The sequence below is a fragment of the Chiloscyllium plagiosum genome, unplaced genomic scaffold, assembly GCF_037043375.1.
Source record: "Chiloscyllium plagiosum isolate Xiang-an unplaced genomic scaffold, Cpla_swu_hap1 HiC_scaffold_9, whole genome shotgun sequence".
Classification (NCBI taxonomy): domain Eukaryota; kingdom Metazoa; phylum Chordata; class Chondrichthyes; order Orectolobiformes; family Hemiscylliidae; genus Chiloscyllium; species Chiloscyllium plagiosum.
The window spans coordinates 53,239,488-53,252,689 of record NW_028270147.1 but is presented as its reverse complement, the minus strand read 5'-3'; the positions used below and the strand labels follow the sequence as shown (position 1 = coordinate 53,252,689).

The window sequence follows — 13,202 nt, the reverse complement described above, 5'->3', positions numbered from 1 at the left end:
TAAAACAATTCGATAGTGGAATGCTATGAGAGTGTCCTGATTATAACATTTAGACTTTCTTAAACTGTCAGACTGAAAAATGTACTCGAAAAACTTGCTTGAAAAATGCAAGGCTGTGGTTCAAATTTTGCATTATCTTGATGGCTACTCAAGTCATTATTCTTTACTTCTTTGTTTCACCTATTGTTTGTTGTTGAGTTCTAAGCCAGGTATTTATATTCCCAATAGTGCATTTTTAACCTTGCTGGATCACAATATGGTTACTGGCTTGCCTGCTGGTCTCAGAAACGTGCTTCCACTCTCTTAAAGACATCAGCACGAATGGTATTTGCATGCTGAGATCAGCCAATCCTTGTTAATTCTCATGGCCTATTCTGTAGTTGAAATTATGACTAGCTATTAAAGTTTTGAAACTGAAAAATATGGAAGTGAGCACCTGTCCAAGTATATATTGATTGATAATCTCTATCCAGTATAAGCGAGTCAAACAACCCAGAGGAATCTACAATGCATAGACTCATTTGATGGGCAGATGCTACGAATAAGCAGAAGTAGATGAGCAGTAATAGTTATTCCTAAATTAAAAAACAACTTTTTTGGTCAGTTTTGCCATCTTCCTATCTTTCTCCTGAAATTGCCCACTGTCCATTTCTTCTGTGTTCCTAAAGTTGAGGAACATGAAGGCTAAAAGGCAACAGTTATATGAGGCACAAGAATGTGCTTTGGATAGGTAAATTGGGAATTCTGTAAGTAAAGTGAAGGGTGGGAAGAGAAACTATTGTTGGAGATATGTTGGCTATGGTTAGATAAGTGAAAGTACAATCAAACATGGTCAAGGTATACTTAGCTGGACGACAACAGAGAGACTTTGGAGTTGTACAGTTTAGTCAATTTTGCCAAAAGCTAAATTCCTGAAGAAGGGCTTATGCCCGAAATGTCGATTCTCCTGTTCCCTGGATGCTGCCTGACCTGCTGCGCTTTTCCAGCAACACATTTCCAGCTCTGATCTCCAGCATCTGCAGACCTCACTTTCTCCTCAAAAGCTAAATATGTTGAGGAGAATGTGCATGGAAAATTTGCCATGACCACAGTTTTACACTCAGGGGAAGCTGCATCCAGAATAGTAATCAACATCAGAAAGATTTCTGACAATTTGCTAGCTGGCAACCTCTCAGTTGCTGCGACCCATTATCCTTGATGACTCTGAATTTCCAGAATCCATGGAACAGGTATATGGAGCAACATTACATTGTATAACCTTTGATGCTAATGACCCTGCTCCTGAAAGTTCGCATTGCAGCCAGCTCAAAAGCAACCTGACTGCCTGCCTTATTGCAGCAGGACAATGAAATTTCCAGGCTCTTAACATTATTGCCAGGTTTTGTTGTCATCTAAAAGGAGCAGCCCAGCAAGTGGTAGACATGGATACAATTACAACACTTAAAAGACATTTGGAAAAGCACATGAATGGGAAAAGTTTGGATGGATATGGGCCAGGAGCAGGCAGGTGGGACTAGTTTAGTTTGGGATTATATTCAACATGGACTGGTTGGACTGATGAGTCTATTTCCCTGCTTTATGACTCTATAACTAATTCTCTCCACAACATATTGAAAAGATGAAATATACATTCTGAAGTTAAAGTTTCACAGAAACAAATTTTAGGTAAAATCTGAGATCATGGCAATTATATATCTAAATTCAAGGAAATAGAAGGGAATTTTTCTTCAAAAGGTAGACCATGCCAGTTGATTTTGACTGCATAATTGGAGCGAATTCATCCTTAATGTGATAACTAATCACCAAGGTATCTATGATTTATTCTTCAGATTGTGAAAAGAAAGAAAAATAGTCTTGATATTAATTTTAAAAAAGGATGTAAATTGTCAAAATAAATTATTAGAAGTTAATTGCAATTGGAATTGTTACTAGCCATCTTTTTTATTCATTCATCGGATGTGGGCATTGCTGACTAGGATAATATTTATTGCCCATACCTAATGTCCCAGAGGGCAGTTTAGGGTGAATCATATTGTTGTGGGTTTGGAGTCACATATAGGCCAGACCGGGCAAGGGTAGCAGATTTCTTTCGCTAAAGGTGATTATTGAAGTACATTGGTTTATCCAACAAGCAATTATTACAAGATTGTTTTGTGTATGCGTTTATCAAGTGTAAATTGTTAGGAAATTAGACATTTTTTTACCTATGTTTATTCCAGCATTGCTTTTTTCATACCCTGGTGATGGGAGAGTGTTTTCTAGATATCCAAACAGGGGTAAACTCTCCAACACAAAGATTAGTTTCTCTGCGATTGTGTCTTCATCTGTGGCAGACAGAAATTCTAATGCCAAGCCGGCTTGCGATCCCTCATCAACTGTAAACATACCTCCTACAAATGAAGAGGTAATTCTGTGTTATCAGATTAAAGGGAACTTTACTGTAACAATATAACAGTAAATCTCACAAAGACTGCAAAGAACATGATGGGCCAGTGATCAGGCTGAATTTTCCTGTGGGTTTGGGACTTGAATATTGGGGTGAAAAATAGATCCTGATTGTCTACGCATAGGTCTGCTGCTGCTGAATTCCGTAAAATTCTTCCCCTAAAGCACAGTTTGCAAAGTTTTCAGGTTGTGTACCAGTCAAGCTGTTTTGAATCCAGTTAGATTCAATTAGCCGGTCACGTCCAACCATCCCAAGAATTATTTGAATACTTCACACTAATTACTGCGGAAATGCAAGTAGAGTACAGTAAGCTATTGGGGCAAAAGTCATACTGATGACATCATCATATTAGATGGGAAAAGCACTCAGAAGTCCGTGTGTCTATAAGTCTCTAAGGTGGCATTGCATACATTAAACAGCCATTAGCTGATTTAATACTATACTTAAAAACTTGGACCATGCCAGTCCATTCAAGATATTGGCATGTTACTCACCAAATAACATGCAAGAAGGACACAGAAGTTGCATTTTTAAAGAGCTAGGCAACTAAGTCGCTGTAATCTTGATAAATTCTGCTGTTGCAAAGTTTTAGGAACTAACGTGAAGGACTTTTGAGGATATTGATTGCTCCCGGATTTTTCAAGGTGTTTTGCTCCATCTTCGGAGGAGGGCAGAGAATTTGGCGAAGTAGTCCAATAAAGATCTGCAATTGCAGCACCTTTGGATCTATGACAATGACTATAAGCTAGAGAGAGGAAAGATGTATGCAATACCATTTGGAACTGGACTCCTCCATGCCCCATTATAGAGACAGAAGGTGCTCTGACAGGCCAGCCAATGCAGCAATTCTGTGTGCATCCTTTCCTGTATACTGCCTCATCAAAATCTCCACCTTTGTCCCCTGTAGCAACTTGTGGCAGAGACCTCACCATCTAGTGAGTTGACACATGAGCCAGTGTTACCCCAGCCTGGCTTTATTTGAAAGGAGCCTCAAAGCAGAGTTTTAAGATTAGACTAGATTCCCTACAGTGTGGAAACAGGCCCTTCGGCCCAACCAGTCTGCACAAACCCTCCGAAGAGCAACCCACCCAGACCCATTTCCCTCTGACTAATGCACCTGATGCATGGCCAATTCACCTGATCTGCACATCGTTTGGACTGTGGGAGGAAACTGGAGCATCCAGAGAAAACCCACGCAGACATGGAGAGAACATGCAAACTCCACATAGACAGTTACCTGAGGCTGGAATCGAACCTGGGATGCTGGTGCTGTGAGGCATTAGTGCTAACCACTGAGCCACCGTGCCGCCCCAAGCACAGAATTTAATTCAGAGCCACAAAAGGAAGATAAGGAGAAGGAACTAAGTGCTTTGGCCAAAAAGAGAGATTTTAAGGAGAGTATTAAAGGAAGTGAGAGAAGTAGAAATATTTACAATTAGAATTCCAGAGTTTTGGGTCTTGGCAGCTGACAGTATGACCACTAATACTTTGGTCAATAATGGACTTCTGTTTGTCTTCACAAGGTTATACCTCAGAATTTTTATCAAAGATGGTGGACAAAAACAAAGGAGAAAGAGTTTTAAAAAATGCACATATTCTTAGGGTTTAGGCAAATATTTGTAATTTGGTTTCAAATTATTTTTTATGTGAGGACATGGGGTAAAATGATGTTTAGATATTTAGCTGATATTCCTGACTCTGCCTAATAAAGTTTAATTAAGTTCACACAATATTGTAAATATGTGAACATTTCTAAAGCACTAAGATTTTTTTTATATAAAGCACCAATGTAACTTTACATTTTTACGTATCTATCTAAATCAAAAACTGCGTGTGGGCGATTGCCCACAGCTCCCATATGGGGTCTCGCATCTGTGTTTGGTGGGAAACAGTATTTGCAGAATCTTAACTTTAAATGCAGTGGACTTGAACCCACCCGTGTATATTAATATTGCTTCCGACTACACAGTCTAGCAGATGGATTGTAGTGTCACCAATGACCTTGATCAGTTTTCTGCTTGAGTGGAATTTCAAAGTCCCTTGTTCATGTTAATCCTTACATCCTGCCTCATGATGTGGTGATAATAATATGTTGATTTCAAAAGATTTTACTTTCATTCTGGTCACTTATCTGATATAACACAATTTACTACTAAAGTTAACTCCACATTTTTACAATAAACTGGTTCAATATGTTATATTTAGTTATCTATGATATCATTCTAGATGTTAAAGACTGTTTCTATTTGGCCATATATGCCTGGTTTAAAATAAATTTTTGTTTTGATTAAGATCACTGCTCTAGCATGCAACATTTACCAACTATTTGGGTCTAGCACTAGCACTAAGCACTTATTTGTAAGATGCTGTTCAGCTTTGAAGCCATATTCATCTTACCAAACTACACAAATTAATCCCAAGCATTAAATTATGTCTTACCACTACTACATCATCCAACATTGCAGGTTTTCTGCAGTGAATGGTGTTTATCTGCAGTGAATGATGTTTGTTAGAAAAATTAAGTTGATGCGATAGGATGTAAAAAGTTACAAAATTAAGGATGCTAATGACAGTTTTGCTTAATCTGAAAAATACAATGGTATGATTTCACCACCAAATCAGAAGAAGCTGGATGAAAAGATCAAATTGGAAAGGTCAACAGCAAAGTTAATACTGGTGTAATGGACACCTTCAATTGTGTAAACAGAAATCAGGAATATCGAAGTGGCTTTGAATTCAAGTTAATAAACATAGTTTGTACTTGCTTTATGGTACAATACATCAGAGAGGTCATGGGAGGTGATGCATATTCTGACTTGGTAAAAGCAAGTAGCCATAGTAGTTGAGAGTGTATAGAAGACATGCTACACTTGGAGGATAGGAGTCAGAGAAATCCAGTTCAACATAAAGGGAAAAGAAGGCCTTGGAAATGGCTTGCAATGGACCTTCTGAAGGTCATTGTATTGACTGGTATAAACAGGCTGGTATGGACTGTACTGTAATCTACAATTGATCATTCCGAACCAATATAATGGACAAAAATAGGCTCTGTAAGTTAAATGAGCTGTAAAATAAAATACAGTCAAAGAAGTAGGTTTAAGCTGACAAATTTAACACTGATTTCAGGAAGCTCTTCTCTATGCAGTGTCATCAACACATAAAATGCATTTGCAGTTAGAATAGAAGTGAAAGCCGCTGAATCACTTAAGGACAACCAACTACTGCAACGAACATAACAATGTTAGTTTCATGCTCCATCTAACTACACCAATTAATTTTGAGATGTAAATGTCGTATACACAAAGACAAATAGTCATGGACTAACCAACTTGAATTGTAGGAGGTTGATTATTGACTGGCATTACAGTGACGTTAAGGTCGTAGAAAGGGAGAGAGCCATGAAGTGGCACTGGTGGTGGGAGAGGTCCATCATAACAACAGCTGTCCACTGTGCTTGCTTCTGCATCAGATACAATTACTGTGACAGTATCAATGCAAGGATTGTATCCTATTTCACCACCTGGAACAAACGAAGAGATTAACATATTTATAAGGTCGATATTCTCAACCAACACAAACATCACAAGCACACTCAACAGATTCTGAGTGAGTCTATGAATCTTATTAATTAATATATGATTTGACGCTCCCTGCTAAGAGTAAACCTATGCAGTGAAGCTGCATGGATGACTTATTTTATCTAGCAGTAAACTTAAAGGCCAGTGACATGCCTTAAAGGAAACTCTCAAATTTTGGTGATTGACTATTTATGGCATGAAGTTAAACCCCTGGATTGAAAGCTCTAGATACAGAAAATGAAGGAGGAGGTAGAACATGTTTCTTTATAAAAAGAGTCATTTTGAAGGCAGTGTTGAAAAAGAGCATTTTCTTTGGGGCAGAGGTGCACCCTTTTGAAGACCCTGCTGTGTCTGCCTGTCTGGGCAGCAGTAACAGAGTAGGTGAATACAGCTTCAAGTTTGGGATTTGTCATATTTGCTAAGTATTTTCTACAACCACTTTTTGTCCTGCAGTTCTCTGAGAAGAAGAAGAAATCTCAAAGAAATGTGCATTTTAACAGACCTGTGTTCTTAAAAAGAATTTTTAAATTTCTGAAAATGCTAAGATGTGAAAAGCTACAGAATTAAAAGCTGGCACAAATGCAAACAAAAATAAAACCAAACAATAAACATTGAACCAAGTAAATTACAAAATAAACCCAAAATATCAAAATATCATTTTTTCCCAAACCATTCTAAAACACATATCAAAAGCAAATAAGACCATGAGGTTACTTTGCAAAGGGCATTTACATGGCGCCTAAAGTCATGTTTCTGTGTTTCACAAGCTTTTCGATTTGATATTTGTTCTAAGTAGTTGCAAGGACTTTGAGGAATATAACCCAATTGTGAAATGACAGAATGGTTCAGTTAGGCTAAGGTCAGGCCAAAGGAACAAATTTCTCCTGCTGCATTGCTGCACTTTTCATGTGTATCAGAAAGTTACCTTAGGAGTCTTTCAGTGTTTTGTTTATATGAAAAAAAATTGGAAGGAAAAGCTAAGAAAATGTCACACATGGCCAAAGCAACTCAATTTATGAAGCAAGTGGAATATTGTTTTGCGCATCCGTTTCCTCATTAAAGTCAACACCATATTCTAACATCCCTACCAGTGTGCCAATAGGAGATTAAACCTTGGATAATATCCAGTTGTGAGAATTTGTCGACTGTGACGTCATTTCTTTTTATCACTCCATATGACGGTGAGCGAGCGATCATGTATGTCAGCTTCGTGTCATTACTGTCAGTATCTGTAGCATAAAGATATTCAGAAGTAATGGTGACCCTTTCTCCTTCAGGACATTGGAGACCGGATTTCAAATGTTTCTGTAGCTCTGGAGGTTCATCGTTTATTGGTATAACCTGTAAAAAAAAACAAAGAGATAATGCATATCAAACATAAGCAGTCAGATTTTCATCTGCTCCAAAGGTTGTGGAAAGCCAGCAGTTAAACAGTGGGGTGGGAGTTGCCAACTCCTTTTAGAGTTCTCCTTGTAGACCAGGAGGAACAATATTCAAGGAAACCTTTAGTTCTTGCCTCTACTGATTGTAACCTTTCTCTCTCCAATGCTACTAGAGGCAGGCCTACCATACTTATGTCCTAATCTCTGGCATTGTTTCCTCCTGTGATTGCTTGTCTCCTCCTCACCATTAAGCCCCAATCTCCAGCCTTCCACACCCTTAAAATCAGGAGGAACCATCCTCAAGTGTCCCTAAGCAGTTGACTGGCTGCAGACCCGGAAATAAAGAAAAGAATTGTTATAAAGTCCTATTGTTAAATTCAGCAGGACCATAGAGTGCATGGCTTTGCTATATTTTCTCCCAGGTGGTGTAACCCACCACCTCATGCCTACCCATTCTCCTCCCATCCTTCTCACCTCTCCATACATATTGGGGCCTGAAAGTCTACATATAATGAATGGTCTGAGAAAGAAAGGTTGACCTTGATTGGTAACTGAGACGAGAGGCACTGATTATAGTTTTGGTTGGTCATAAAAGATACAAGGGTACTACAAAATCAAATACTTTGAAAGAATAGGCTTTCAAAGATTACTACATCTCAGGAAATAGGCCCTTTCTTCTTCGGGTTTTCTTTTGTATCACCGTGTCGCACTGTATAAAGGTGATCAAGCAGACATTTATTAATCTGATTGGCCAACATTGAAATGAATTTTCCAGGTGAATTGAAATATCCATGTACACCGACTGAAAGGTCCATCAGTGTTGCACTGAGCACAAATCCAGCTGCCTCACAGCGATAGTACACTTGGAGGTGGCCCTCAAAGATGGATTGAGAAAGGGAGTTGGGGCATGAGGGGAGCCAGTAGTGCGAGAGGATGAATAGGGCTGAGGTAGTGGTACAGAATGGTTCCGGGTGTGGGTGGAGGGCAAGCAGAACTAGGGCTGCCAGGAATAACATTTTGTTAATTTTTTTTCAAGGGTAAGCAACAATGCGGATTTGACGTTCCAATCAGATCAGCAAAGATCTTATTGAATGATAGATTAGAATCAAGAGGCTCAGATTGCTACTCCTTGTTCATATGTTTGGGAGTGGAACAAGAATTTGTGTGATGGAGTTTAGTGGGGAAGTGTAAAGAGAGCTGGAGTCTGTGGGATGGCAGTGTGTCAGGGTACCAAGTGATTAAAGACCTGAGAGCTCTGAAGAAGAGTCATATCAGACTTGAGAAGATAGTTCTCTCTCCACAAATGTTGTCAGAACTACTGATGTTCTCCAGCATTCTCTGTTTGTTTCAGATTTTCAGCAGATGCAGTATTTTGCTTTTATTAACAGAACTAAGGGAGTACTGGGATGAGGGGTGGGTTGTGGTGGGGGAGGAGAAACAGTGGTTAGAGTGTCCTGGTAGTAGACTGTAGGATACTGAGGGGACACTAGCAGAGACTGCTGAGGATGATGGGAGAGGGTTGTCCAAGAATCCACCAGGAATCCTAAGAGTGCGGGCATGTTTTCACATGTTTTGTTGACTTAAAGAGCAGCACTCAACAATTAATTGACAAAGATTTGTTGCACCTGCAGAGCAATCAGTCCCAGTATTCACATTGCTAGATGCACAGCTTCAGATCGCAGCACAAGTGGGTTCCTTCGAAGTTGTGGTGCAAGTGCAGGCCTCACTAGCAATGAACCACTCAGCTCTCGCTGCTATTGACAATCATTCACTAACTCTTAAAAATGCATTTACCCTAGCAGTTCCCTTTTACACTACAACATTCTTGAAATTGTGAATTCTTTCCTGACATCAGAATAGAACCATAGTTCTAACAGGTCTGCTCTCTCTCATTAGAGAATCAATTGTGGTGGTTTAATCTGAAGGTCACCATGTCTCAGATGAGAAGACAAGCTAAAACAAAGAGTTCTTCAAAGGAAACTCAGCTGATATGAGAATTGAACCCACACTGTTGACAGCAATCTGCATCACAACTGAGCTAACTGACCCTCCAGTAGGGCCATAGTTATTACAGCTTCATGCAAACCTAGGCCTGCATTCCTGGAACTTAGAATGGTAGATGATTTAATTGAAATATTATGATGTTTCTCATGGTTTTGCCAGAATGGATACTAAGAAAATGTGCCTCTTATATTATGGAATAGATTCAAAATTCAGTCAATCCTGTATCTTGAAGGCATAGATCATCAAGTCTCATGTGACCTTTCAGTATCAATATACTTGCATTGCCTTCAGTCACTCTCTGTATCATGAGGTCTGTTTAATGTGTTCAGTCCAGTGTATGCATAGTAACATCAGTAAGCAGAGAACCTAGATTATGTGTCTAAGTCTGAGATACAGTAACCACATAAATAGTTAATGTTTTAAGTACATTTCAAGGCATATGTTTTGACAAGGACCCAACTCTGTGATATCTATTATTCATATTAACACAGAATGCCACAGAATACATCAGCATCCCCTGACTGGGGAATCTAGACTATAATGGGCTGGCTTTTCCCATTTGTAGTTAAATTGTGATAGTGCGTGGTGTCATGGCATCCACTCTGCCATGGCCCGAATGAATTTTCTCAAGTAACCTTCCACTTTTCACCTCATTAGTTATGAAACTGAGATTTTGGGCACATTTCTTGGGAATCTCTAGTGAGCAAGATGCAAGTACTTGGCCAAGGTGGTGGCAGAGTAGCAGTGCTGCGTTTAAGCTCCTGGTCCAGGGCTCGTCGACATCCATTTGCTTTCTTTGGTTTTTTTCTTTTTGCTTTTGCTCTTTTTCTTTTTTTTCTCTTTACAAGCTTTTTCCGGCATCTTCTGCAGGGCAAGAGCAAGCCAAGTCTCGAGCGAGTGCATGGCAGTAGCAGCAACAGAGTCTGCGAGACTGATGGGTCAGAAAGCTAGCCCAGTGCCGGGAAGACAGCAAGCCCAGTGCAGGGGGAAAAGGCGAATCCAGCATAGGGGAGAGAGTGAGCCCAGTGCAGAGGGGAGAGAGAGTGAGCCCAGCACAGGGGAGAGAGTGAGCCCAGTGCAGAGGGGAGAGAGTGAACCCAGCGCAGAGGGGAGAGAGTGAGCCGGGCGCAGAGGGGAAAGAGTGAGCCCAGCGCAGGGGGGAGAGAGTGAGCCCAGCGCAGAGCAGAGAGAGTGAGCCTAGCGCAGGGAGGAGAGAGTGAGCTCAGTGCAAGGAAGAGTGTGAGCCCAGCGCAGGGGGAGAGAGTGAGCTCAGTGCAGGGGAAAAAGTGAGCCCAGCAAAGGGGAGAGAGTGAGCCCAGTGCAGAGGGGAGAGAGTGAGCTCAGTGCAGGGGAAAGAGTGAGCCCAGCGCAGGGGGGAGAGAGTGAGCCCAGTGCAGAGGGGAGAGAGTGAGCCCAGTGCAGAGGGGAGAGAGTGAGCCCAGCACAGGGGAGAGAGAGTGAGCCCAGTGCAGAGGGGAGAGAGTGAGCTCAGCGCAGGGGGGAGTGAGTGAGCCCAGGGCAGGGGGGAGAGAATGAGCCCAGCGCAGGGGGGAGAGAATGAGCCCAACGCAGGGGGGAGAGAATGAGCCCAGTGCAGAGGGGAGAGAGTGAGCCCAGCACAGGGGAGAGAGTGAGCCCAGAGCAGAGAGGAGAGAGTGAGCCCAGTGCAGGGGAAAGAGTGAGCCCAGTGCAGAGGGGAAAGAGTGAGCCCAGCGTGGAGGACAGAGTGAGCCCAGCGCAGAGGGGAGAAAGTGAGCACAGTGCAGGGGAAAGAGTGAGCCCAGCGCAGAGAGGACAGAGTGAGCCCAGCGCAGATGGGAGAGAGTGAGCCCAGCGCAGAGGGGAGAGAGTGAGCCCAGTGCAGAGAGGTCAGAGTGAGCCCAGCACAGAGGGGAGAGAGTGAGCCCAGTGCAGGGGAAAGAGTGAGCCCAGCGCAGAGGGGAGAGAGTGAGCCCAGCGCAGAGAGGAGAGAGTGAGCCCAGCGCAGGGAAGAGTGTGAGCCCAGCGCAGGTGGAGAGAGTGAGCTTAGTGCAGGGGAAAGACTGAGCCCAGCGCAGAGAGGAGAGAGTGAGCCTAGCGCAGGGAGGAGAGAGTGAGCCCAGCGCAGGGAAGAGTGTGAGCCCAGCACAGGGGGAGAGAGTGAGCTTAGTGCAGGGGAAAGACTGAGCCCAGCGCAGGGAGGAGAGAGTGAGCCCAGCACAGGGAGGAGAGTGAGCCTGGCGCAAAGGGGAGAGAGAGGGAACCAACACTGGGAAGAGAGCGAACCCAGCACAGGGGAGAGAGCAGGCCCAGTGCTGGAGAGAGCACAAGCCCTGCATGGAGAGAGAGTGGGTCCAATGTGAAGGGAAGAGTGTGAGCCCAGCACAGAGGGGAGAGTATGAGCCCAGCGCAGAGGGGAGAGAGCGAGCCCAGCGCAGAGGGGAGAGAGCGAGCCCAGCGTGGGGGAGAGAGCGGGCCCAGTGTGGGGGAGAGAGCGGGCCCAGTGTGGGGGAGAGCGGGCCCAGCACAGAGGGGAGAGCGCAAATCCAGCACAGAGGGGAGAGAGCAAGCCCAGTGTGGGGGAGATCATGGGCCCAATGTGGAGGGGAGAGTGTGAGCCCAGCACAGAGGGGAGAGTGTGAGCCCAGCACAGAGGGGAGAAAGCAAGCCCAGTGCGGGGGAGAGAGCGGGCCCAGCGCAGAAGGGAGAGAGCAAGCCCAGCATGGGGAGACCGTGGGCCCAATGTGGAGGGGAAAGTGAGCCCAGCGCGCGTAGAGAGCGTGGGCCCAGCGCAGAGGGGAGAGTGAGCTTGGTGCAGAGGAGAGACAGCGGGCTGTGCTGGGAAGAGAGTGAGCCCATTGAGGGGGAGAGAGTGGGCCCAATGTGGAGGGGAGAGTGAGCCCAGTGTGGAAGGTATTGAGCCCTGAGGCAACGTCAATGAGGTAGATTTAGTGTAAAAGATGGTGCCTGAAGATCGGCGATTTCGCTGTTGGCTATATCCAGCGTTGGTCACAGCAGGATGGCACCATGGCAACATCGACTGCAGCGATAGTCTCCAATGTTGATGAATGCAATGTGGGCAGTGGCAAAGCTGAATTGGCTCAGTGGTAAAAGACAGTGCCCAAAGATCAGCAACTTCAATGTTAGTTGGGTCTGGCAAGGTGAGAGTGATTCTCAGCCAGTTCAGAAAGCATGCATCAATGGACTTCTCTTTAAGCTATATCTTTTCCTTTTCTCTTATTCTTAAATTATCAAACTGGTGCGGGATTATGGTGACAAATGAAAGCTTTTCACTGTATTTTGTTGTGTCTCACTGTAAAATACATGTGACAATACATGTTGGGATGGTCTAGCTTTCAAGGTTCTGGCATTATAATTAAATTTCACATCATATCAGATGCTGCAAGCCAGGAATTACCTCTCCCACTATCATACTTGACCCTAATCACTGAGACAATGTCCCAGCAAAAGGCAAAGTTTGTTCCCTGTTTCTAGGTCAGAGATTTAGAAGTGCTAGTGGATGAGATAGTGGAGAGGAGGGTAGTCCTCTTCCCTTATGACCATCACAGGAGGTTGAGCTGGCCAGAAAAGAACAGGATAGCTCATGTAGGGATGGGAAGACACTAATGGGCATTAATAAGATTACCTATATTACACTAATCTGATATACACATCACCAGCGCATTTCTAATGCTGGTCTGTGAAGAAATACCAAAATGCCCCCTCTAAAGTAGATTGTTATGGACTTGAAGTCAGCTACATTTGTCCAAGTGCAGGCGTGAATACAGAGTGCGGCTGGTGGGATTTCAATGT

General features: G+C 43.2%; 1 protein-coding gene across 1 annotated transcript in view; it reads right to left on the bottom strand.

The window, feature by feature from the left end:
* frem1b (Fras1 related extracellular matrix 1b) overlaps positions 1-13,202 on the bottom strand; it is a 193,334-nt gene that overhangs the window by 82,670 nt on the left and 97,462 nt on the right. The window contains exons 16-18 of the mRNA XM_043699276.2: positions 7,113-7,365; positions 5,772-5,966; positions 2,205-2,390 (exon numbers count right to left, since the gene is read on the bottom strand). Of these exons, the coding sequence (XP_043555211.2) occupies positions 2,205-2,390; positions 5,772-5,966; positions 7,113-7,365 (634 nt within the window). The remainder of the gene's footprint in view (positions 1-2,204; positions 2,391-5,771; positions 5,967-7,112; positions 7,366-13,202) is intronic.